The sequence below is a fragment of the Salminus brasiliensis genome, chromosome 11 (genome assembly GCF_030463535.1).
Source record: "Salminus brasiliensis chromosome 11, fSalBra1.hap2, whole genome shotgun sequence".
NCBI classification, from domain to species: domain Eukaryota; kingdom Metazoa; phylum Chordata; class Actinopteri; order Characiformes; family Bryconidae; genus Salminus; species Salminus brasiliensis.
The window spans coordinates 15597169-15624320 of NC_132888.1; the positions used below are offsets into that span (position 1 = coordinate 15597169).

Consider the following 27152-nt stretch of genomic DNA (forward strand, 5'->3'; position numbering starts at 1 on the left):
TAAAGTTACTGGTTGTCTCATTGTGAATATACAAAAGTATTTATGTTTTCCTTTTTCTTCAAAACACTTTTTGTTGCTGTATTGCCAAAGAAAGGAGAGACTGTCAGGTCCTCAGGGTGAATCTGACAGAAGTGAGTTTGTGTTCTCACAAGGTGATGCCTAAAAGTGTTATCTTTCATTAGATGAGGCCTGCATTTGAGGCCTGCATCTTTTAGACCTTTTATTTATGTTTTCTACTCTGACATGAGACCCTGATATGTCTGATTCTAACAACAACAATAATATGAATAATCAGTATTCATCATTCACAGTGTGTGTCTACAGTAATAAAACAAAGGTGCATTATACATACACAGTGTGAGAGTGCATAATCATATTGGTAAGAATATAGTGTTAGGAGCCAGAGCCAGAGCCATTTACTGTAAGAGAAGCACAGTTTTCTCCTAAACAGCAGGTCTCCTATATTTACAGCAAGTACTGTAACCTCTTCAGCACAGCAAATGAGTAAATTCACATACACACACACACACACAGGACATTGTGTTTTCCTTTCATTAGAAGCCTGTAAAATGATTTTAATTATTCTCACTCCCAGTCTTATGTACAAAATATGTGCATCTGTAGAAAAAAACAACTAAATATGTTGGCTGTTAGGGTGCATTTGTCATTTCTTTTCTGCGCTTTGCACAGACAACACTTTCATTTAAAGTTTGATGACCTGCTCTAAACACTTCCTGAGATGCAAAATATTAAGGAAAAAGATCGGCACACTTTCAGCAGTCAGACAGAGATGTCACATAAAAGAAACTACAGTCAATAAAATTAAGCACAAAAAAGATAATTCTGATTGAACACCACATATCAAGAGAGCTTTCCTTATGTTGTCCCTTTTTTCTTAAATAAGAGGTTTGTGTCAGACCTTCAGAACAGAATGTCTCTCATCTGATATCGTTATCATAGTAATTAACAACTTTATCAAATGTCACATTTTGTGTCCATATGGTGCAGCCCTAACCTGAGAGATCCCTTGTAGTCCATACTGTTTCTTACAATGTGTAAGAAACTGTTACTAAATTGGTAACAGTTTCTGACACATTGTGGTAAAGTACCTCAAAATCAAAGGAAATTGGTCACACACTGATCAGCCATAACATTAAAACTACCTGCCTAATATTGTGTAGGTCCCCCTAATGCTGCCAAACAGTCCTGTCAGTGACCTGCCAGGACATGGGCTTCACAAAACATAGCCAGCCTTTTCAGACCAAAACAGACTAGCTTTTGCTCCTCATGTGCATCATTGAGCCTTGGGCATTTATGACCCTGTCTCCAGTTCACCGGTTGTCATCCTTTGAAGCACTTTCAGTAGGTACATCTAGCCATCATATTTTGCAGGTTAATCAATTTGAGTTAAACTGTTGAAGTTAGTGTTCTTCACTTCACCTGGCAGTGTTTTTAATGTTATGGCTGATCAGTGTACGTGTAAATCACTTGATTAGTTTTTGGTCATTACCTTAATCTGGTGTTAATCCTGCTGACTATGTAATCTATGTAATACACCTGGTCAGAATCTCCTGTGTTTAAAACATTTTCAGGTTCTAGCATTATGGAAATTCATTAACTCAACGATTTTATATATATGTATATATAAACAGGCTGTTTGGATAATGGGAAAAGGAGATAATGATTCTGTTTGAAAGCAGTGGAGCATTTTAAGGCGATTGGAGATAAAGCTCACTAAAAACGTCCCACCAAACTCTTTCTTTGAGAATCAGGCTGTGGAGATAAGCACAAGTTCCTTCACATGAGGGTTCCTCCAGAGTAGGCGTTATTTGGAAAGTTCAGACCAGATGCGCAGAACTAGTCAGATCATCATTGTGTGCTGTTTCATGCTGACTGGATAGCCACATAACTCTCATGTCTGTACGGACGGGAAAGTGCAAGCCTTTGAAGTGTGCCCTTTTTTTTTGAGAGCACTTGTTTAAAAGCGTTTTCCATTACCGTGCCTTTCCTTATCTTTCCGATTAATTGCTGAGAAGATTACATGGACAAGTAACGTCATGCTATCAGTGCTCAGAACAACACTATTAATGCTGGTATTGCCATTTTTAACTCTCAGTGTTTGTAGAGATTCTCTCGCTATTATCCTTAGCTTTTCACTTGATATGTGGAGGTGTTCAATCAGGATTATCTTTGTTGTACTACATTTTGTTCAATGTAGTTTCCTTTTATGTGACTTCTTTATCTGACCTTCTGAGGTAAAGGATCATTACTGTGCACTGCCCCCTTGTTGAGAGCAGGTCATCAAACTTTGACTGTAAATGAATGTGCTCATATCTTTGCTGTGAGCCTACGAATGCAAAAGAAAGGTGAGGGAACTTAACACACCTTGAGTAATTAGATGCTGTAAACACCCCCATGAAATACATAGTGCCTCAGCAACAGGATACTCATTCAATGTGTTTCCAATATGCATGCGAATCCATGGCAGAGCTCAGTGAAAGGAGAGGAAATGTATTTCTGGCAGACATGGAGCTGCGGTTGAACTTTTTACCCTAATTACTTTCCCGCTAATGCCCGCGGCGTGCCGGAATCAAAGGGCCCCCTCAGGCCCCATGAAGCCTGTGATGTGGCCAGCGTTTGTTGTGTGTTGAAGCTCTGCTCGGGAGAGGCAGGGGGAGTGAGAGTGCACTGAAAATTTTGACAGCATTTTTTTCTTTTTAGAAAATGTCTGTTGCCACCCACCTCACTTGTTGCTTACAAAAATAGAGTAATTGTTTTCATCTGTGTTTTTACTTTGCTTTACTTGGGAATAGCTCTTATGAATCAATGTGAGGTAAACCCAAGGGACTTTGAGTGAGAATCAGTTTATTGCCTTTATCTCTGTGTTTCTCACCTTTTTACAGAGAACAATCAGTTTATAAAATGAATGTAAATCCATAGACTGAAAATGTTTGATTTTGTAAAGGTGAAAATATTTTTTTATAGAAATGCAGACTTCTGCACAGTTTCTGTCTATATGCTAAACCTTTGTATGCATCTACTTGCTGTATGTGGCACCTTCTTTTCAACAACTGAAGTTTAGCACATTAACTAATAGTAATTATGCATTAAAATAAAAAAGTTTATACTCCCCTATCACGAGAGGGTGAAGGCTAGCAAATGCTTTCTTTGAGTCACACAAATCCCACCAGTTGTATCTTTTCTGCTGATAATGTAACGTCATTGACCAGCTGAATGCACTTGGAGGAGAACTCCTAACTGCCAGAACTGTTACATCAGCTAACAAAACACACTTTTGGAAGCCACCAGAAGTCTGGTCTTGAAATGGGCAAATTTTAACTAGATTTGCAATGATTTTACGTTTACATTTTTTTGTAGAGGAAAAAGGTTCATTTTAGTATAGTATAGAAGAATTAATACAGCATGACATGCCGGTTGTCTGAAATATGGCACTGTTCATTTTGCATTTCCAGACCATGTTTTTTTTTTTGAGAGAGCTCATAATATAGCCTGAATGTGATGACGTACCCTTGTAAATGAGTTTATTTGCCGAAACTCATTTCCAGACTTCCTCTACGTTTTGTGGACAGTGTGGACCTAAGAAGTGTTTTTCATCCTGACTGTTTCACACAGGTTAATAAAACTAGATTAAACTCTCACTCTGAAACGGGGTCAGTTGGAGATTGGTGACCGCAAAGAGTTGTGTAAGTTAAAATAACAGATGTCAAAGAGTTCATGGAAATGATGTGATGAAACGGGCAGCATGTCGTAATAAATGTTGTAAACCAGCGTATTACTAAAAATATGGCAAAATCCTAGTTGTAAATAGCATTTATGTTCAGTTGAGCAATGTCTTCCCATCTGGTTCAGTTGCTGGGTTGAAAAACTGAGGAAAGCGCTTTTTTATGACCATACTAATCTGAGGTGGGAGATGGATTCTCCAGGTGTGCTCTTAGGTCATTTTCGAGGATTGTACCCTGTTATTAAGTAAGTGATTTTGGATTGTGAAATCCATATTAGAAAGTGTTATGAAATTGTACTGCCCTCAGTGGAGAATGCTGAATGTATCGGTGACCTATGCGTTGTAGGTCACCATAAATCCCATGACCCATGTTCCACACGCTTGCGCTCAGAATTTGCTTTTAAAAGTAAAACATTTCTGGTTGTAGGGGAAAGAAAAGGAAAAGTAAAAGCTGCAGATCCAATGAATGCCTGGGAGAGAACTGAACAATATGGGTTTGATATTTTTTTTATTCATTTATTTTGTGATTAGCCTTGTCTCAAACTAATGGAATGTATCTATAAACTTGTCCTTGGTTGAAGAAAACATCGTTTTGACATTGATCAAATGAGATCACGAAAAATCACAGACAAGGGCAATATATTGGTTCTCAATATCACCTACATGTGTGCAGTAGTGAAACTCTGATATGATTTTATAAAGGTAATTGAAATTTACGGTCACTCTCAAATTGAGCTCTAGATTTTCAGTGAGAGGAAATTCTATTATGGATGACAGTGCATTGCCTCCATTAGAACCAGGCCATTAGTTATCATCCAAAAAGGTAATTGAAGTGACCAATATAATTTTTTTTTTTCATGGCTATCACTGTCCCATTAATCAATCTGGGAGCATATCATTTGTGTCAAATTGGCTCTGAAAAGCTTTAAATTGGATTGATCTGACCCAGATAATGCTGAAATCAATGAATAGTGGCTATAAGACAAGTTTGAGAAGTTAAATGCCTCTATTAATCTTACTATCTGAATCTAGAGTGTTTTCTGCAGTGATAATAATGGCTCGCTGTCTCCTCTCCCGCCTAGAGATCAAGCCATTGAAAGAGCAGAAAAGCAGGAACGCAATCGAGCTGGTTAACTCCAGATGCTGTCATATGTTTAACGGTCTATAAAGATGTTGCTGCGCTGAAATGTGTACACACATGCAGCCACCTTTTTCCTCTTTCTTTTCCTTCTTATTCTCTCTCTCTCTCTCTCTCTCACGAGTACAGTACCTTGTAAAAGTTGAAACACAATATTTGTTTTGCATAAGGACAAGGATAGTCACAGGACAATAACTGGAAAAAAATGCACTCCTAACAACCATGTAACATCTGGTAGACCACCAAAACTGCCCCCTTCAAATAAACAGCACTATGTCTTTGAGAGACAGCTGCAAATCAAGGTATAGTCTCCGTTCAGATCGGCAGAAATCCGCAGGTGTTTCTGTCCGTCCTTCCTCTGTGAGAAGAATACTCAACGCTGTGGGTCTGAAAGGATGTGGAGCTGATCAAAACACTCTTTCTCAGAAGAGCAAACGGACTAAAACAGAAAGCATTTACAAATACAATCATTTCCAGGTATTCTCAGAACAGTGGACCGACCACCCCAGAGACCAGACCTCAACACCATTGAATGTGTTTAGGATTTTTTGGATGATGTGAAGCCCAGAAATGCTGAAAGACTGAGCATTGTGTGATGTGGGAAAAATCTCCCTCTAACTGTGAGTGAGTCTCTTGAAGAGAAAACAAACCCCCAAAAAACGAAGGCAGTTTTGACTCTAAATTAAATTTGTAAAGGGGTGGTGTCAGACATTTGCACATTATTGTATGCAGAACCACAATGGTATGGAATACATACAAATACCATACAAAAACCCCCTCCCCAAAAACACGAAAAAACATTTGGCCCAGTAAAGAGACTACCGTTTACACTCATGCTGTACTCCAGACCTGGCTAACCCTCCTGCCAAAGTGTCCTCCTGGGCCTGTACTAAAATGCTAAAAGCATGTTGAGTAGTATGTTGAGTTCAGAATGGAACTCCTGGCCTATCCCAATTTTTCCAAACTGTGTATTGACTACACTGCATAGGCTAAGAAATTTGCCAAAGCCTGAGATGTTACGTCAGCATTTCAGTCAGTCGTGCTGCTCTGTGGTCATTGCTGTGTTAGAGTCTGATAGCCAGTACATGCAACAATCTGTAACATCATTCACCCTCCAGTCCCATAGTGCGGACAAGTGGGTAAAACACATGTATTTTTAGTAAAAACATCATCACTCTTCCACTCTGAGATCATTTGCTGTTGGTGGACATCATGACATAGTTAGAAATAGGCTTCTTTTTCTATCACTGAGAATCAAGAGCCATCACCATCAGTGTGGTGAAGAGTGCCTTTTTTGTATTATTTTTTTTTTTGGAAGTGCTTCTATGCTTCTGGCTGTTTGTGGCTGTTTAAATATGTCTTGGCTGCTTTACGATGCACTGATATGTGCATATTTTGAAAAAAAGGGTAATTTTCTACAGTTCTTCACCCGCACCCGCATCATCTACTGTTCGCATCTGTCCAATTTATGAATGAAAGATACAGATCTTTTCCAGCATGAAAACTAAGGGGAGGCTTGCAGAGATTTAGTAATGGAGGAGTATATTATAACCTTTTTGACATCGGGAGAACATCGGTCATCAGGACTTACCACACTGAGTTCTTAACGGCGTTTTCACTATTGCTGTGTTTTCTTAGGAACTGGGCCAGCACTGAAACACCACTCAGACTGCATATGTAATTGCCAACTCGTATATCAATGCTAAATCTATGATGCATGCATCAAATCACTCTTCGTTAGGAGGCAGAAATACGGTTCAATTAAGTGACAGGCGCAGCAAAATCATTAGCGGTTGCATTCAGGACCACTTATTTTGTCAGTGAATCACCAGTCATTGATCTTTCTCATTTACAGAGACTACTCAATCAGATCAGCTAAGCGGCACCCTCATTCTTGTGCCATGAGGTCTGCTCCATGTTCCATTGTGACCTTTCTTCAGCGTGTCTGATCTAAGCTTTGGCGGTGTTGATGTAGTACATACAGCAGAATCTTTGTGAGTAATAGCCTGCAGAAAGCAGCGGGTTAGGGGGATCCAAAGCGGACAACGTGCCATACCAAAAACATCCCTCTGAGATGACTGGCTGACATGGCAGGCCAGGCTAAGGCAGCAGAGTGGGTGAATGCTTGATTAGGATTAATGTTGAACTTGCTCTCTGCCAAGAGCCACCAGCTTCATTTTCCTTCCTTCTTCTACTAATGTGTTACTTGACAAAGCATGTAATGTTATATTTTGGGATGAAATCTGACGGAAACTGGCGTTGATATTGTATTGGCATGATTCAAGATTGATCAAGTATTGGCATGATTTGTACCATTTGGCCCTGTGCTTCATGTGCCTTACACATACGCATATTTAAGTTTTATTTATAACCATAGCCTTGTATTTTTGTTTCTTGCAGGACAAGTCCTCCATATTGCTGTGTGGACTTGTATTCTCTTAGGACTGGAGAGATGGTCAAGTCGATTCAGTTTAAGACGCCCATTTATGACCTACACTGCAACAAAAGGTACATGTTCTCAAACCTTCTTAATATTCATAATTGTTCACTCTAAACAGATCCTGTTATGTAATCAAATTATTCTTGTCTTTTCTTTGATGGCAATAGGATTCTTGTCGTCAGTCTTCAGGAGAAGATAGCTGCCTTCGATAGCTGCACATTCATGAAAAAATTCTTTGTCACAAGTAAGTACTTTAGGTTTTTGAGATCATTTTCCCACCTTAAGCTAAACGATTGTTTTCATCTGTAGCTGCACGAAGCAGAAACCAGAGTTTTGATTAATCCCTCACACACATTGACTTCATTAAAACCATCAGGCTGAGATTGTCTCATGTGAAACTACTCAACCTATCCCCAGTGCGTGCAGTCACAGTGGTGCAGACGTTTTCTTTTTGTCACTCCACACAGCGATATAATATCAAAGATCCATCCTGGTCTCTCCATACCCGACAGGCCTGTTTGTTTATGAGAACAGCTTTTGTTTTACAACGCTTTAGAGTTCTGCGCTGCCCAAGACCGTGTCACGCTGCCATCACATAGCCCAAACAATAATAAACAAATGTACGATGTCACTCAGCTTGATTCTCGCGTAAAAAAAAAAAGGTCCACTTCCTCTCCTCCTCTGGCCAGAGTGCCGCTGTAAGACTTTGCTCCGTATATTCTCACACAGTAAGCATCTGTGCTCTTCTGTCACCTCTCACTCTCCGGCCTCATTTTAGCATAGGCTACAGTGAGGCCATTGTGTCCTCTGAAGTACAAACGGCCCATGTCACCATCCGAAAACAGGCCTTCGCTCCCACTTAAGCAATCGTCTGTTGTAAATTGCCATTAGTGTAGTTTTAATGGCTCTCATTGTCTGTCTGCCTTCCCTGTCCATGTCTGCGCCACAGGAAATGAGTGTGGTCAATAACCCCTTACATCATTAATCTCTTTTCTAAAGCTTCTTCATCATAAAAAAGGTCCTGGACCAGACATGTTTGTTTTTGAAAGTGATTATGAGAAGACTTGATGCTAAATAAGAACATATCACAATGTCAGCTCTTTCTATGTCTGAAATGACACAAACATGTCTGTCTAGCTCTGCACCGTGTCTGCTAGGAATGTGACGATGCACAGAAACTTTTTAATATCAGGCGTATAGATGTGTACAGTAAAACGAAGCAAGTGTCCTCCCGGGTCCTGTTGCAACATCTGTCCATGGACTGTTTTACCATGCTATGTATTGTGCAATTAAACAAGACAGTGATTCGAGTTATGCAGAGCTTTCAGTTCTGAGTAGATGAATTATGTAATATGTGTGAACAGTAAACTCTAATAGCAACACATAACGTGCTTTTTGCACCATAGTACATTTTGTATTCAGGAGAAGTTGCTAGTGTTTACCCTTGATACCCTTGATCTGTTTTAGAAATGTTATAAGCCTTTAAACAGAACAGTGAAAACTACAGTACATAGATAAAAGTATTGGGACACCTACACATTAAACTACTGGAGCTTTAGGTATTAATATGGAGTTGCCCCCCGCAGCTCTAACAGCTTCCCCTCTTCTGTGGGAGATTTTGCCTGTTCATCCAGAAAGTCTTACTTTTTCAAACTAAGGGGCCTTGGCCAACACCTAGAAAAACAACCCCATTGCATTATTCCTCCTCCACCAAACTTTATAGTGGGCATAATACAGTCAGACAGGTACCATTCTCTTACAGGTACTCTTGGCATTTGCCAAACCCAGACTCGTCCATCAGACTGCCAAATGATTCACATGATTAATCACTCCACAGAGCACATATCCACTGCTCCAGAATCCAGTGGCAGTGTGCTTTACACCAGTTGCTGTTTCTAAACCACTCACTGTTGATTTAAGAGGGGACAATTTCACAAACTGACTTGTTGCTACAGTGCCATCCTATTACAGTACCACGCTCAAATTCAGTGAGCTCTTTAAAACCACCTATTCTTTCACAGGCAGAATGTATGGCTAGGTGCTAGATTTCATACACCTGTGGCAATAGGACTGAAGGAAACACCTATATTTTGCGATTTAGAGGTGTGCGCCAAAGCATTTGTCCATATAGTCTGTCGGTATATATTCTCTGAATTTTTTAATCTACCCCCCCTCTCCACGGCACCACCACAAGAAACGGTATTATATCACTCTGCGTCTTTTGATAAGCTATTTAACTTTTTGTTTTCAACAAGACTTAAAACTGCCTTTGTGATGTTCTCCTGGTGTGAGTTCTCTGTAAGTCAGATAAAAAAAAAACTTGCTAAAATTTGCCATCTGCTGGAGACATGTCAGACTGCAACAGCGAGCAGTGGGTCAGTAAAAAAGTTTTTTTTTAATTATTACAGAGATTTGATTATATTTTCTTTCCAAATAATCTGAAACATTAGAATGCTTAAGCAGTGCAAAACATGCTTGGAATGAAATGAATACCCAAAAACTATCCACTACTTACTTTTAAAGTATGTTAAAGAGAATAAAATAATACATGTACATAATATTTAATATTCTTTAACAAGCTGTTTAAAACTAAATTAGCCTGTGCTTGTTTGTCTTATTAGCCAGGCCTAATTTACTGCACCCCACTTTGTATTTAAAAAGGTTGTGGTGATCATGGTGTTGATTATCCCACCATTATGATAACTAATAATAATAAAACAAATAACACCTATGATGTGTACAGTTGTTTGTTTCCTCACTCGTCTGCCTGGCTGCATGTTGTTTGGTTTAACCAGGGCCCCACTTTCACTGGAGATTGATGTGAGGTCTGAGAACAATGGTGAAAATACTGTGGTCCCTGCTCACAGGATGTGTTAAACACATGTTATCTCACTACATTGGCTCCCCTCCGCCTTGGAGAGGCACAAAAGACTTTACATTGCTGTGCTTGTGGCTTACCTCAAGTCCTGTTCACCCCAGCTTCAGATCCCAGTTCTGCACACTAAATTACTGTCTGCACACATTTTATCTGAGCTCTGAGCACTAAATTACTGTCAGCACACTTCTAGCTGTGCGATATGCACTCGCATGACCCTGCTCTGAGTGATGGTGTGTGTTTGTGCTTATATCTCATAGATAAATGCATATATGTTTGAGAGAAGGTGAAAAGAAAGGATGTTGCCTGTCAGTTTTGCATTCATGTTTCACAGCTATTACATATATTTTTTTCTATTTGTTATGCTTATAGATACAATGTAATTAATATAATGTAATAGTCGATGCTTTGTGCATTTGTATTTTTGTAATAATTGTCTGAAGATTTTTTTTCTGTTTTTTTTGGGGGGGGGCTTGGCTGCGTAATGCCTAATGACGCCAGTTTTTCCTATATGGCTCTCAAGGGTCAATCTGTCTGCCAGTTAATAAGTTCAGGAGCCATCCTACATTCACTAAATGCCACAGCCCCCACTCCAAATATTACACAAATTGGACTCTGCAAGTATCCTCAGGACAGTAAGAGCGTGTCTGTTGTGCTGCATTCAGTCATACCCAATAAAACTATACAGAACAATACATTCCAGACAGGCTGTGAGTGGTAGTGCTGCATGTGCTTTAACTTGCACATTGTAAAATATTGTTTATAAATAATTGTATTCTAATTATTTTCCTCTTTTAGTATGTTCAGTGAACCAATGCCAGGGCAGAAATACCTCCATAGTTCAACATTTTTGCCCCCTCATCAATATAATTACATCATTATGTAATTGTTTCTATTAGAATAGGATATGTTTGTATTAAAAATTATATTCTGCACATTTCCAGCTGTTAGGTTCTTTTCATTTTCTGCAGATTAAATTAATACTTGTTAGTATTCTGCCTTTAAATGTCAGTCATTGAAGGGAAAATTGCCTTTTAGACAAAAGTATTATTCCTGTCAGTATTATCTCTTCTTTTACAGCTTTTAAAGATCACTCTGGCAGGGCTGACATATCATGCTCTAACAGCGTCAAGCATTTGCTTTACAATGTTTTGACTGTTTGTGCTATTTAAGTTAATACTCATGACCTATGTTTTGTATGGCAGGCTGCTACCCTTGTCCTGGTCCCAACTTTAACCCAATAGCTCTCGGTGGTCGTTGGTTGGCCTATGCAGAGAACAAGGTAAGAAACATAAACGGAGCATTCGCCTGAGCTTCTTTCAAAGGCGCTTGTGTTTGTGCCCTTTTTTTAAGTTTTTTAATTTTCAGTGAATTGTGTGCATCTTTAAAATGCTCAAATCATTGGCAAAAGAGTCCACTAAAATACTGATTATAAAGCAAAAGCGCTTCATTCGCATGGACATGGGTACCATTTAATGTAGTGCAGTATTTTTAAAGTAGGCCCTTGATTCACTGCAATTCATCAGTTCATTTAATGGAGCGTTGTTTGCTGCTGTTTTATGATTGAGGTCAGACGTTTCTCAGTAATGAACAGATGGGACAGTGTGTCTGGCACAAGGTAATGAGTTTCTGGCCAATAGCGAGTTTATATTCCTCAAGTGTTGAATGGGACAGAGACCCTGGAGGAGGTAAGATGCAGAAGGGCTTAGGGGCTGAGATGTCCTAATGGCTCATCCCCTCCACCCCTTATCCCTCACTCCTTCTGCATGCAGACGCCATGGCGCGGACTATGGCAGACCTCAGTGGGCTAATGAGCGGGGGGAGTTGAAAGGTTCTGGATGATAATGAAACTCTGCTCTGTCTGTGTCCCTGTGTGTGTGCTGTGTGTGTTGCGTGCTTATGAACAGCTGATCCGGTGTCATCAGTCCCGTGGTGGGGCATGTGGAGATAATGCCCAGTCCTATACTGCCACTGTCATCAGTGCTGCCAAAGTGAGTACACTTTCCTAACTACAGCAGCTTAATGCAAAACACTTGGAAAGAGTGGAAATGAGAAGTACCGGTTCTGCTGCTACAGCGATAATTTACTTAAAGTGAAAAACTACTTACTTTGAGTTTGAACTTTAGAGTTGAGTTTGAATAAAAAATTACTTTTTACTCCACTTGCAATCTGAAAAACTGTCAAATGTAACTGTCAAACCATTAAAATAATATTAGTCACATTCATTTTTTGTGGGTAATTGTGAATTTGACCCAAAATAAGTGCATTTTCTTTTTTATGACAAATGACAAAATAATTAATTAGAACGTAATGGCAGCGTTGCGAAAAATACAGTAAAAATATTGTTGTTTAAAAATAAAAGCCATTAGCAATTTATCTGTTTAATGTCCACCAATAATGCGTTACTTTTGATAGCCCTAGTAAACCCAACTAAATCAGACCTGATAATGTACATTACACAGTAAGGCTTTCACTACACTAGCTATTTGCATACTTTGAACACTAGCTAACAAGCACTCACATTAAAAGCAGCAAGTTCAGTTCTGTCATGTCTAATTTTAATACAACAAAGTGTAAAGAAAATAAATGCAGTCTGTATTTAGCCATGTATTTTACCTGACCAGATCATGATATAACTGAACAGTAGCATTTACTCTTTTTCAAACGTTTTCCTGGTCAAATTATAATTGTATCTGAGGAGATCAGTTACTGAGGAGTAACTGCTACTGACATGCTCTGGCATTCACCAAAGGGAATTACTAAATTGGAGAGAAGTCTCTGGTTAGAGATGTACCTCTGCAAAACACATGCTAACACAAACACTAAAAATCTACTTTTGCATCTGTAATCAGATAAAAATACTATGGTCCCCAGAAGTGTTGTTCTGATATGTCTTTGTTTTTATGTCCTTCAGATCCCCTTAAACACACACACACACACACACACACACACACACACACACACACACACACACACACACACACACACACACAATGATTGCAAAAAGTAATAATTTAGTGCTCATGATATGGAAATACATGTAAAAACACAGTTGTTTATATTTTAATGCCACATGTCTTGTCCCTCTTTGTTCTATGAACTTCTGATTAAATGCAAGGAATTATAATAATTATAATTGTATAATGAGGAATGCCAGAGGAGCTACCATCAGGCTCCAGAATCCAGCAAAGGTTACCCCAATTTATGGACATTTTAGGTGCTGGACAGATATCAGTTAACAAGTTTAAAGCAGGAACTGTTCATTTAGCCTAGAATACCTGTGTTTAGAGATTATCACAGATAATAAAAAATCTGAAGATATTTTTATTCAGTGGAATTAATCTTAGTATGTAAAAGCCACAAGTTTTACATTTTGCATATGACTGACTTACATTTGAATTATGCTCCACGGTGCAAGGAGTCTTGGTTAAGGACTTATGTCTGTGTGCTGTGGTGTGCTTTACCGGCTGGGGAATCGAAAACCCTCTACATTAAGTTGTCAGGCTAATTCAATTTACAATGTTGTCATTGTGTTTCTTGAATACTCACACACTATTTAATTCACCTAAATAGTCAACTCAAACAAAACAAACAAAGCATAAACTTCTAACACCATGTGCTCACAATCCCTGACATATCGCTGGAATAGTATTTGCTTAAAGTCAGTTCAACTTCTGCCTCGCACCATCTACTACGTAATCTTGCAATGACACTGCTCTAGTACTTTACTTCTCATATGGTTTCAGGCTCCTCTCCCCTGGCAGCTTAATTGATTTATTAAGCCCACATCTGTATTCCCCCGCCGGCCCGTTCGCTCCCTAATGAGCTCTAACGGCTTACGTGAGAGAAGCGCCATTAGCCCTAATGGCGGCATACATCAAAAGGAGTGCCCTAAAGGTTAGCAAAGAGGAAAACATGGTTAAAAAAGCCCCGATACGTAGACGGGCCGTCTGCAGATGGAGCCGTGATTTATAACCATCTCCTCTGCTCTGACACGCCGTCCCTGTGCTGAGTGGCTCTGAGTGCGGCTGTCCGGGGGCCAAGGGGCCATCTCCCATCAGCCTTGTAACTCAATCACAGTGCCAGGAGGGGGTGGAGGGGGGGGTGAGCGCCTGAACTGGGAGGGGAGGGGGTAGAGGCCTTTTGGAAAATTGAATTCTGACAGGGCACGGATTGTGTAAATGAGCAGGATGCGACTCCAAGAGAGATGCTGTCGCGTCAGCCGCAAGATAGTGCATGAGGTGACTCCAGGTCCCTTAGTGGTTCCACTGTTTGTTCTCTGAGTAAAGCTGAGCAGTCGTCAGCTTGTGGTAAATGGATAGCACAGCTTAAGTGGGGTCTCTTGCTAGTTTCTCACTTGATGTAGTGAGCTGCTTTCTCTGTGAGCGTGTGTGTGTGTGTGTGTGGGTTCGTGTGCCGTCTGGGGCCCTGAAGAGCTTAATCAAGCATTCAAGCCGGGCGGCAGCGTCAATACCTTGTGGCGCCTGTGTTTGTTGGGCCCTTTGGAGAGCGCTCTGACAAGCCCACTAACAGACTGTGTGTAAATTGCCCTGGCCCATCAATTATTAAGAGAAGCGTTTGCCTCCTAATTGATCAACACTAATGTGTTTTCTAATCACTGCAGTTGGAGTTTTTAGTGCTAATCCAAACAGTCCCCATTGATCAAGGTTGGGAGTAGGGGGGTGTATGTGGTGGCAGGTCCCAGACTGAGTCCTATTCCAGATTCTTGCTGTACCAGCACTTCTTAATGTCTCTTTTAAAGCTCCCACACAGCACACACTCAACCAGCAGTGCATCACTACCCTATATGTCTATTATCATTATGTTATAATTGGCTTACTGAGCTGAAGTGGCTGCAAAGGATACCCTACCATTCAAATGGATAATTTCTAAATTCAGGTTTTATTTGTTTTGAATTTTACAGGTTATTAAAATTTTATTTTTCACACATCTTGTGTCTGTGCGAAGCGTGTGCATGGGATTATGGCAATAAAATAAAAATACCCCACAACAGATAACAGAAAACATACTGGGGAAATAAATGAAAATGATGTGAAGTTCTAAAACCAAAAAATCTAATATTTAAATATTTTATAAATAAAATTAGCTGATGAAGTTGAAAGTTCTATACATTGGTGGGAGGAGAAAAAGTGAGTGTTGCATGGAAGTTGTGTGCACTTGGTGACAAAAGCTAAAGCCAAACCAAAAGCTAAAGACATGAACCAGCAGACCAGTAATATTTGACTTTTGGTTGGGAAATATGTTTGTTTACTTTTACTTTTTGATTCATTTTTGTTCCGTAACGTTAATGACTGAAAAATGGTCTTTGTCTATATGTTGATTTCTTTCCCTTAGACACTGAAGACTGGACTAACTATGGTGGGGAAAGTAGTGACCCACCTTGCAGGCACACTACCCTCAGGAGTGCCTGATGAGGAGAGTACTGCCCACAGCACCACACGCCGCAGTCCTCACCAGCCCGGCGTGGTCACCATCATAGACACACACACTGTTGGAGAAGGACAGGTAAAAATACACACATGCCTTAGCTCACATTACATTCCTACAGGACTGGTAGTATGAATCAGAGTTTCCGCTAGCAAATTCTTTGGTGCCAGCCACGGTGTCTGGAAATGATTCAGTTTGCTGGACAGACTAGTAAAATTCCGGTCAAAGGCTATTGATGTTAATGTTGCGCAAAAAGCACTTAGACTGTGGGCTATACAAGAATGACACAGTAAAGTCAAATTGGTTATAAATGTTTAATAAACACACTTTTTTGCATAAATAAACCATCTAAAAAATTGAGCCTTTGTTTACCGCTTTGTTTCACGCTGGTGTGTTTCTGTTTTTACACCGGTGTGACTGGTCTGTCCCTACACAGCAAAACAAGAGCCTGTGGTTGTAGGTTTTGCATGTCAGTCAAAAAAAGACCCCTTCATGTTCGTGGTTCTTGGCCATTTTGAGCGACAAATGTAATTGGACTCCGGCTAGTCAGAAACTTCATGGTAACGTTCTCAAACAGTTCAAAATTAAATATCTGCACTAATAAAAGAGGTGTGCATTCTTAACTGCTGCCATCACACTCTATTAATATTATTACTGTGGCTTGATTGCTACATTTCCACACATTTCCAAAGTTATTTCTTCAACGTAGATTTTAATTTGCAAACTTTACTGACTGACCAAACCCTGTCATGTGCCATTATTTGTTTTCCAAATTATTATGCAGGAGACATATCAGTAGGCTTTCAGTATAAATAAAACCATTTAGTTGTTGTGTAGAGTTTCAGTTTGATATATCATATATCTTTAGATAACTGGTATCAATCTCAGACAGGTTTGTTAGTTAATTAGTTTGCCAATTGGCTTCTTAATGTAAGGGAAACCTACTAAAACAGGTTTGACATTTAATAAGCAAGTCACAGGTGTTATTGCGTAATTGATTGAGAGCCATAACGGCTTAACAGCCATAATTTCTTCTTTTTTTATTTTTTTATTTATTTATTTTTTTTAACCATCACTCCTCTGATTGCTATTGCTATAAAAATGCACGGTCACAAAAAACAAGCGGACAGGAAGAAAATAAAATTGAGTGGGAAACTTGAGCTTAACTTGTTGGTCTATGTGAGGAGCTAGAGGAGGAACTGAAGACTATGCAATTTGGCATAAGAAAATGCTAACATTAAAATGTATTAAATTTTATATTCATTGCTTAATTTAATAATTTTTATTACTTGATTTGCAAAAAAGCAATAGACCCGCAAGGTAGTGTGGTATTGTGAAGGTGACACTTGCCTTCTCCTTGTTTCTGCTTCATCACATCTGTGCTGTTTTTACCGATAACACAATTCCATTCCTGTTCTATTGCTTTAATAGAAGGAGGAAGAAAGCTCTTCCTCTGTGAAAAGATTTCTGGTGAAAGAAAGGATTGTTAAGGAAAATTTCTGTCATAAATTATTAAATTATTTATAAATCAATTAAAAGTATTAAAATGATGGCTAAAAAATTACACTGTTGACCAGTAAACAGTTATTTGAAGCTGCTCTTGTCTTGGAGTCTCAAGAACCTCTTAATGCAGGATCCTCTAGAGGCAGACAGTGACACTTAACCAAAGCTCACAGAGATAAGTTAGCAGGGCGCTAAAAATGCTATGCTAAACTGGACGGCCTGTTATAGATAGGGTTCTGGATGGGTGGTAAAAGACCAGCCTGTTTCAACAAAACTGTGACGTCAGCAAAGAAGGGTCAGAGTGATGGTTTACCCTGGAACACTGGGAAGGGTTCCATGTGAGATGATGGATCCCTAAAGGGTGTCGAGATGTGTGTAGTTTCAAACTGACCATTTATTTTTTTGCAATAGTAAAAAGAAAGTACTCTATTCCATACTTTAAAAAACACTATTGACTCATTAGTTGCATTATGTTTATATGTTTGTGTAAATGGCAGCTTTGAATATGCAGAGTTGTTTACTCTAAAGTTTCACCTGCGTGACCTTGATCAACCTTTCTTCCTACTGAGTTCTCATCAATGATGCATTAATCCCATTCAGGTCTCATCCTTTATTAAGAACCCTTTTATGGCAGTGATTTGTCATCACTATGTTATAAGGGACCCGACTCTGTAAGTTCAGTGCTTGTGCTGGAGCAGACCCTGCCAGTCTTATGTCACAGAGGCACTTCCTGTGGCTGGTGCCATTGTACTGGCACGAGGGCTGCTGTAGTGAAAGATTAGTGCCAGGTCAGCAGAGGTGAAGGAGTATTTGCGCTCCTCTGCTCAGGCAGGCGAAAACATTGTTGCACCACCGTTGTGGACAAGAAGAAAGTGCTCCCAGGTGTTCATCTATCACACAAGATCTCTTTAATGAAGTGTCAGCTTTACAGGCTAGTTTAAATGTTTGCAGTTCTCCCGTTCAAGGACTTTTACTCACACAGAGGTTAAGTTGGAACAGATTTCTCCTGTGTTCTTCTTTTTTCCCGCCACGTGTTGATTTTGACCCGTGTAAATAGTTCACTTGGTTTCGTGGGCTGTTAAAAAACTCAAGGTTAAACCAGAGTGTCCACAGAGGCACGACCTCACACGCTCCACCCGTTCTGAGGTGTGATTTATTCAGCTTACGCGCGGCTCACGTTCACCAGAGTCAACACTTTTACCTCTTCATCTTAAAGTTGGGGAAGACTTGACACCATAAATCTGCATCCGAAACTGGCTTCTCATCAGTCCTCACCACACAAGAAGCCCTGCTCTATTGCTCCTACACTCTTACTGTAGTTTGTTTTGTACATGTGTCTGTGGCTGGTTTTGCATGGACAAGCACAGCGTGTCCACTGTGTTCACCTTCATGGAGCCTCAATGCCAGTAGTCAGCATAATTATTTTTTACAGCAGACAAAAACTCAAGATCGTTCTTGACTGTGGAGTGAATGTTTTTTTTTTTAAATTCTTATTCATTAATATCCATAATAGCCATTAATCTACTAAATCTACCTGCTACCAAAAGAACATCTCAGTTGACTTATTCCAGATAAAGCGCACAGTCAGCGTGTCAGTAAGGTACTCTTTCATGATAAGACTGAAATTGCCAGTAATAAAAGTTCACTTCATGCTTAGGCACTCAAAACATGTGTGCCAGAATCAAGAGGCTATCTACACATAGCAGCCACTGCCTTTGTCAGTGTAATTTCATTTCTTGCCTTGGTGAGACGTGAACTTTTAGTATAGGTACTTCTCCCTTTGAATGATTGTAGTGCTCTGCCACAAGCATTGCCAGTAGCCTCTGATGTAGTAGCTGAATGTAGTGTCTACATGCCTGCAATGAATTTCATTTTCATTTATTTTTGTCCTATGATGAGAGCAATCTGCAGTGCATGATGGTACTTTTCTGTTGCTGCTTACGCAGTGGCATGTGGCTTTTCATTGTATTCCCGCAAAACAAAACCCAAACGATTAACGTCAGTGGAAGTTACTGTAAAAAGATCCTTATTCCAAGTCATTTTTGAGCATTCCTGTTGGCCCATTCATCATAAAAATTGAACATGATGTGAAAAACACTGCTGCAAAAATGGAGATGCAAGGTTTATTTTTCACTACCTGCTTCTGGTAGTGTTCCTAAGAAATCTTAGCCCATTCCTCCAGTTTGTGCTGGACATCTCAAAATCTCAAAGTTTTTCAAAGTCTGGTGTCTGCAACCAAGCCTTGGTGAATTTTGAGGCATGCTTGGTATGATTGTCCTATTGGGATGTCCAATGAAATCTAGCCCTTTACAAGCTTTCCAGTTCCAGAGGAAGCAAAGCGGTCCCAGAGCATCATTGAGGCACTGTCATGCTTCACTGTAGGCAGAGTGTATGCTTCGTTCTTCCTCCTCCAGATATACCGCTAATCCATAGGCCCAAAAAGTGTGTTTCATTTCATTGCTCTGCAGAAGTTTTGGGGTTCTGTTCTGTGGAGCGATGAAACAAAACTGGAACTTTTTCGGTATGTTTGTATCAGTCCATCAGGTCATCCAAACCTTGGCTTCAGAAGCAGCATTGATATAGCTTTTCCTTTAGTTTTCACCAGTGCTCCCTGCTAATTCAGATTTTAGGCAAAGTTTTCCTCTGACCTACAGGTGTGGTCAATTGCCTACACTGCAGTTTAAAGAAAGGAACCCTACTGACTAGAAGCATTGTTATCTGGCTGAAGTTTTGCCTTTCATTCCTTCTCCTTGAGCTCCTCTACTCTCTACACTAAACAGCTACACCCACCATGGCTATTTGTTTTCAAATGGCTCCACAGAGCTCTTGCGTGAATTTTCTGTCAAAGTTGGATTCCAGCACTGAACAGCATTGTCTGTTTTTGGCCCTAATATAAGGGGTCTGGTTTTTGTCACTGAGGCATTTTTTTGCGAGTCTGAAATAAAATGTCTTGGTTTGAGAGCAAGGCTGTTTTGTGTTTGGACTGGATCCTATTAAAAGCTGCATGCCCCTTAATGCAACACCCCTCTAGATTTATCACTCTTCTCCCTGGCTGCTTCGTGTCTGGCCTTAGTTATAATCGCTTTCATGAGCAAACTCAACAGAAGACCACTGACTAGAGAATAGCCCCTTGTGGAGAGACACTCTCTCTGTCTATCTCTCTCTCTCGCTCTCTCTCTCTCTCTCTCTCGTCTGCCTGTCTCCGACTCTCTCTGCTTCCTTCGGCCTGTCTACTTTTTTCTCTCCTTGCTTTTGCTTCTCCGTTTTCTTCAGCTCTGTGGTTAGTTTCCTGTAGCAACACATAAAGGGATGAATTACAGATCCATAGTCCTGCTCTTTTAACTGGGAGCTATTAATCTCTTTTGGATATCTGTGAGCATAGAGACGGTTTAGAGTTTCCTCCCACTGTGTGTGTTTTAACTCTTTCAACACATTGCTACTTCTCTCCCCGTGTCCCGTATGCAGGCCCATAGCAGATATGTGCATGCACATGTGTCTGTAATTGTGTTTATAAAAGCACAGCTATAGAACTGCTGTACACTGTAAAAAGTGGTTTCAACCTTAAAAATAATTGTTATGCTCAAATAAATACTTTGAGTGAACCAATATTTGATTCTAAGTATTTATTTGAGTTAAAACTAATTATTATTAAAATGAATAATTTAATACAAATTATACTATTATTTAAACTAATAGTTTTATTGCTTGTTTATCACTTATCACGTTTTTCTTTTTTAGTTTGAACAGTGTATTTAAAACATCTAGGATCTTGCATCTAGGCATAAAAGTAACAAGTCCTTGCATGTAGTATGAGAGTATAATTGCAGTTAAAATCAAGTCGGGTCAGCTGAATGCGTCACATCTCGGAGCGCATGTTGTTTTCTTAAGTTGCCAAACCGCAGCTTTTTTGCAGTGATCCCACTCTATATCAAAAATGCGGTTGGTCATTGGCATAGCATTTGGGGGTGTGGTTTAATCAGTGCAATTACATAGAGATGCACTAGGCAAACACTACGTTGTCTTTTCTTTTACCTTGTGTGTGTGTGTGTGTGTGTGTGTGTGTGTGTGTGGTGTGTATGTCTGTTTTAGGTACTTGTGAGTGAAGACTCTGATGGAGAAGGTGTGGTCGCTCATTTTCCAGCTCATGATAAACCCATATCCTGCATGGCATTCAACCCAAGTGGTAAGTGTGCTCTTGTAATGCCTCACTGAATCTCACCAAAGCACAGAAAAAAAACACACCTAGCAAAGACAAACATTTTCATATTTACTCTTGGCTCCAAGCGTTCTTATCCACCTCTTATGCAATGGAATTTGGGAAGGATTTGAAGAGTATTGAGTATCACTATGTCTACCTGGGAAACGCTTCCTGAATTTGAAGTTTAGAGGTGTGATTGTGTGATTGTGTGATTGTGTGTGTGTGTGTGTGTGTGTGTGCATGCGTTTCTTCACTAATGGTTTAAAGGACCCATATTAAACTAAGAACTGAATTGCTTTTTAATGCAGTGTGTAATGAATGATTGTTAAAGCTTACACCCTAAATGATTCATGTGTATCCTCTAATTCTGTCTACAGCAGTTAAGACCACTCATTTAAGTTGCAATCATTAGAGTTTTCGCTTGGACTACTTGTGATTACAGAATAGACACAATAAAAGGCAGCCAATCAGAACAGAGGTCATTTACATTTAGAGGTCTTAAAAGCACCGTACTAAAGAATATAAAGAAAGGTTGGAAAATAAATATGTAAAAATGAATTACGGCAAACATCATAAGTGCTCCTCAGGGAAAAACAAAGTAAAAGAAAAATGTTGGATATGGACCCTTTAAGCAATGTCATGTTTCTATTGTTTTATCATCCACTTAAGAGAGTGTCCAGACATCAGGCATTGAGTGCTGAAACAGGCTGTTGTTGCCTTTCGGCCACAAAGGCTGGATCCACTACGGTTGGGCATTGTAACACTCCTGCATGCACAAAAGCGTTCGACACAGTAGCACTCATCGATCAGCTCATTCTCAAGTGTCTTTTGGGTAAAGCAGGGCTGAAGCCCCTCAGCGCTGTGCAGATCCAGTTTCACCTGTCAAAGATGAGAAGAAATTTGAAGTCATCACTGGCTTTAGAAGGTGTGGGTCAAGTCTGTAATTCATTACACATCATTTCCCCGATGTCACAACATGCTCTTCATTATGGCCCCATAGTATAAGGAGTTTCATTCATCATTTCAGACTCATCCAAGAGACTCATCATATGACCGCTAGAGTAATATTGGACCGCCCTTGGCCTGACCTTGCATTGCATCCAGTCCTCAGAACACGTTTTGGTTCTGCACGTCATTGTGTTTGCCCCTCCGGAAATCCATTACAGCTAGCTCATTGTGTGGCGACTGTCACAGGTAGAGTGGCCTGCTAATAAGAAGGTGCTGAAAGCTGCTGCTAGCCAGTGCCCTTAGAGGAATCCTTCAAATACCTGTCCTTATTAACGCTCTGTGGGGAAACTCCATTGAGAACGGGTCATTTTCCAAATACAATGGCGTTCTCACAGCTTAGCCTTCCTCTTCTTCTTTTCCACAAAAAGAGGACAGTTCATTTGGGCTGCTGATTAAATACACACCACAGACCCCTTAATCTAATGAATTCTCATGGTGGGAGATAATTTGAGTATATTTAATTCATTTTCTCTTAAAGAGATAAGAACATATCGTATGACAAGTAGATAAAGGCTAAATGTGATTTTCTGTGAAAACACTGATTGACCCTTTAAAACCAAGGAATCTCTTATTTCTCTCGTAATATCAAAGCTTCTGAATGCTGTTGTCATGTGTTTTTGATATGTAAAAGAATGTGATCAAACTGCAAAAATGTGTAGATATTTATTTAGTTTGCCACAACCTAGTGTTGTAGGATATGCTTCACTCCTTAGTTCCATTGTATTGTTAATCTGGTGAAACCAATCAGTGAGTCTATAATAATGTCTGTAATATCTGAATTCTGTTCTGAGTGTGTGTGCTCTCAGATCTCAGACCAGATTTTCCTAGTGCATCTAATTATAAAGGTAGCATTCTGACTCTTTATTAGAATAGAAAACACTGTAAACCACAAAGCGCTCCCATTCCAAATACATTTTACTGTGCTAATTATTGTTCTGAGGTCACTTTAGAGCATAAAGGGGACAAATTAAAACCTGGGGTATATGCAAAGCATTTTTGCAGATGTAGTTGTAAGCTTCAGAGAACAGAAATGGTTTATATTTATATTTATATTATATAAGCATGTTTTAAGGAAAGAGCAAAAGGGCAAATTCCCTTTTTTCCTTCCTTAAATGTATGCCTTTAATATTCTGACCTTTCTTTTACAGACAACTCCATTATAAGTCCTTATGTGTACACAATTATAGGTTATTTTTAGGTGCTTGTTGTTAACCAGGGCCCAGTGGCTAATAAAAACAACTTTTTGAATGAACCCAACCTGCCTTTGGACCCAAGAGGCTGGTCTCTTGGGGGCGCTGTTGGTTAGCCTTTAGGCCTCTGAACAGCAAGGAGCCTTTGGCCTGTTAACCTGTGTGGAGCAAAGTTGAAACTGAGATAAAGCCAGAGCTCCCTGGTGAATCACAAAGTGACCATCAACCATGCAGCCCTTTTATGTTCGAGTCAGCTCCAGAGAGGTGCCTGCTTTGGAACACAATGCGATACAAACATACACTTTGTGATTTAGATGAAGTCACTCCTGGGGAAATTGCACTGTGTAATGTGACTAATCTAATCTGGTTTGGAAAGCAGGCACAGCTGTGTGAAATTGTTCCTCCAGTGAAAGCTGATGTGATGTTTCTTTACTTTACTCCTTCTCTTTTGGATTTAGGCGGTGGTTGTCGGCCTGTCTTAGGGAGGCCACTACTCAGGTCCAGTGAGCACTAAGCCTCCAGCGTTCCCCTTTGTCTTGCGTCTCCTGCCCCATGTGGAGAGAGCTTTGGACGGCTTGGTTTAGATAACGGCAGGGTGCTCTAAACTTCAAACAGCTTAACCTTCCACCTGTCAGCTTGGTCAGAAATAACAGGACATATCTGTTTGTCACTTTGTTTGCTTAGGCATTCATTGAGAGGACTGTAACGTTTCTGGAATTATGAAAAAGCTGGGAGAAATCAGTCAATCCTTTAGACTGAAAGTGACAAATGGGACCACATTTAGGGTTCCTGACTTCATTAGTGCACCTGATCAAAAAGCAGGACCTTCAACATTGTTAGTGCTGACCTCTCTGTGGACCTGTTTGATTTTAAGGAAAAGCTCTCTGCCTCATGGTTGCCATGTCGGCCCTCAGCGCATTACAAAAAGTGACGCTTTTGCTGCCGAGCCGACCACAGCTCCCTGTGGAGTGGCTTGATATATAAAAAAAAACAGCTTAAAACAATGCAGCGACTTGACACTGACTGGAAAGCCCAGATGTATGCGTTGGACGGACAACAGAAGGACGAGGATAGAAAATGTTGGCCGCTTGGGTAGCTGGCAGTTGCTTTGTGGTGTCGGAAGATCTATTCATAGGTGTGTAATTAAAGGATACGACAGTGCAGTCGAGTGCCGCGTCCACCTCAGCCTGTACATCCTTTTTCTTCACTGCAGCTTAGCCTAACTTCAGGGATGTGACTGCCAAACTTGAGTCTTTCAGTGAATAGACTGCTGCTTTGTAAGGAGTTGTAGTGAGGCTGAAGGTAGGTGTAATGAGCTGCTAGTGTGTGCAGCCTGAGTGCGGACAGGCCTTGTAGCCCTTGAGACCTACTGTAATTCCACTCAATCACGCAACTGATAAGCATCAAGGAATCTGGTCTTCCGTGGTAGATTAGTTTAGCATAACTCTCTTGTCTCTTAAAGGGGAAGGGTGGCTGAGTATGTGTGTTTGCTTATTACCACTGTATCCTACCTGGAATCCGGGGAATATGGGGGGGGGCCCACATTTCAGTTCCTCATTCTTACAACTACAGAACATACATGTTAGTTTTACTGTAGGTGCAGAGTAGTTTGTAGTAGTACAGCACATAATTTGGGAGGTAGGAGTGGATCACAGGGTTTTGGGCTTAATATGCGGGTGCACTGAGCTGCTACTATTGGGGCCTTGAGGAAGGTCTTTAACCCTCTCTACTTCAAGGGTACCGTAGCATGACTGACCCTGCACTCTAACAGACGGCAGGGTATCATGAAGCAACCAGTGTCTTTAGTAAGAGCTGGGAATTAGGCCTGCATCTGACCTCCTCTCTTTCAGGGCTTGGCCCGATTTGCAGAGTTCAGAATCTGTCTAATTTGGTAAGGTGTGTGAGGATTAATAGGACTGTGGCCGAGGATCAGATTTCCATTTTTTGCAGTGCCTGAACACAGTGGGACAATCAGGAGGGATTAAAGGCCCAGGCTGAGAAGTTGCCCTTTTATGCACATTGCCAGCAGGGAGCTGGGCATTAGTGGGATTCGCTGTGGAGCATGAGTTCTATTTTATAAAGTTGTTATGAAATCTGATGATCTGCATTATTTTTTCCCCTGCAAAAAAACCCAACCTTTTTTTTTTTTTTTTTTGTTATTTTTGATCTCTTATCCTTTCCCACCCGATAAGTGAATGTAGCACATGAGCTGTTAAAAAAAAAAACCCTTTCTGTAATGAATTGCTTTGTCTTTTTCCTCCCGGATCACAGATGTTGTCCTGTGACTTTGTTTTTGTAGACTGATAACTAGACTATGTGCATATTACTTTATTTTCACATTTAGTATTGACTGATGTAATTCCTTGGATGGCTTTCGTTATTCCAAAATATGCCCCTTTTTGTCATCCAATTGTCCGGCAGATCTAAAAGATTGTTGTTGATGCTTATTTTACATCTTGTTTCTGTTTGTAAATCTTCAACAAATAAGTCCTTTGTTATTATTCTGTGTAGTTGTACTCACAGGTATTACAGTGGTAGATATGATCAACAGAACCCCCTGTGGTTTTGTAGATCAGATAAGTTACAGATTTTTAAGAGAATAGATTTGTCTCTGTAATCTATATAAAATGTGTAATTCCTTCATATATATGAAGATCCAACCGGCAGGATCCCAAGAGTTAAATATATTCAATTTCATGCAAGCCATGTGTTTGTCCAAGAAACTATAAAACTGTGTTTGGAGCTGCTGTTTTTATGATGTTTCCATAAAGGTGGTAAAAGCATCGTCTTGGGAAGGCAGTACTTCAGCCCTTAGCTGTAAAACCACAGTAAGATCTCAAATGCTTTACCCTCAAAGTCTCAGTGGAACCCACACGCATGCTTGAGCCGAATGAAGTCATTCCAGTCCCTCTCGACGCATCCTCTCCATTTCTTCCTTGTTTATACGGGATGGAATGGCTGTGTGGGCCACGTTTGTGCTGACAGCTTTATGCCTCTACACTCTGTGGCTGAGCGCTGGTTGCACCGGGCTCGGGCTCGGCTGGGTGGGTTTGCTTTGCCCATTTTCAAATCCTCTACATTGGGGCGAACCATCAAACACTTCTTTCCCAATCTAAAATGAATCGGCCATTGTCCAGTAAGAACCTTCAGCTCAGGCTCACCTCCGTCCCGTCTGAATGGTATTAGTGTTGAAGCGCCGCGAAGAACTCTGAAATCTGATCTGCTGTGGCGAATGTTTCAGGGGATTAATTAGTTAACAGAACACTCTGCGAAAGAAAAGAGAACATTTAGATGAAACGAGATTATCATCTACTGTCTGTCTGCTGAAAAAGGATTATGCTTTTCATCCGTTCCCTTCTGTTATCTGGAGATTGAGGTTTTACCAGTTTGTTTTTTGGGCTTTTAAAAATCACACAAAAGGCTGTATTAGGCCGACTAAGCCTCTACGGGAGAATTTCCTTTTTTTACCACCTGACAAGTGTTGGGTTGTGATGCTATATCCTAAAACATGGTTGGATCTAAAGAAGAAAGACATGGGATGTCTTTTTAACCAAGGCTGCATAGCTAAAAAAAAAAAAAAGATTACAGTTCAGCACAAAAAAAGACAAAT

The 27152-nt window shown here is 40.2% G+C and overlaps 1 protein-coding gene across 5 annotated transcripts in view; it reads left to right on the forward strand.

Moving 5' to 3' along the window:
* bcas3 (BCAS3 microtubule associated cell migration factor) overlaps positions 1–27152 on the forward strand; it is a 262914-nt gene that overhangs the window by 18327 nt on the left and 217435 nt on the right. For all 5 annotated transcript variants that reach the window (XM_072691947.1, XM_072691948.1, XM_072691950.1 and 2 more), the window contains exons 8-13: positions 7281–7388; positions 7488–7564; positions 11401–11477; positions 12103–12186; positions 15551–15721; positions 21236–21329. In XM_072691947.1, coding sequence (XP_072548048.1) covers positions 7281–7388; positions 7488–7564; positions 11401–11477; positions 12103–12186; positions 15551–15721; positions 21236–21329 — 611 coding nt within the window. The remainder of the gene's footprint in view (positions 1–7280; positions 7389–7487; positions 7565–11400; positions 11478–12102; positions 12187–15550; positions 15722–21235; positions 21330–27152) is intronic.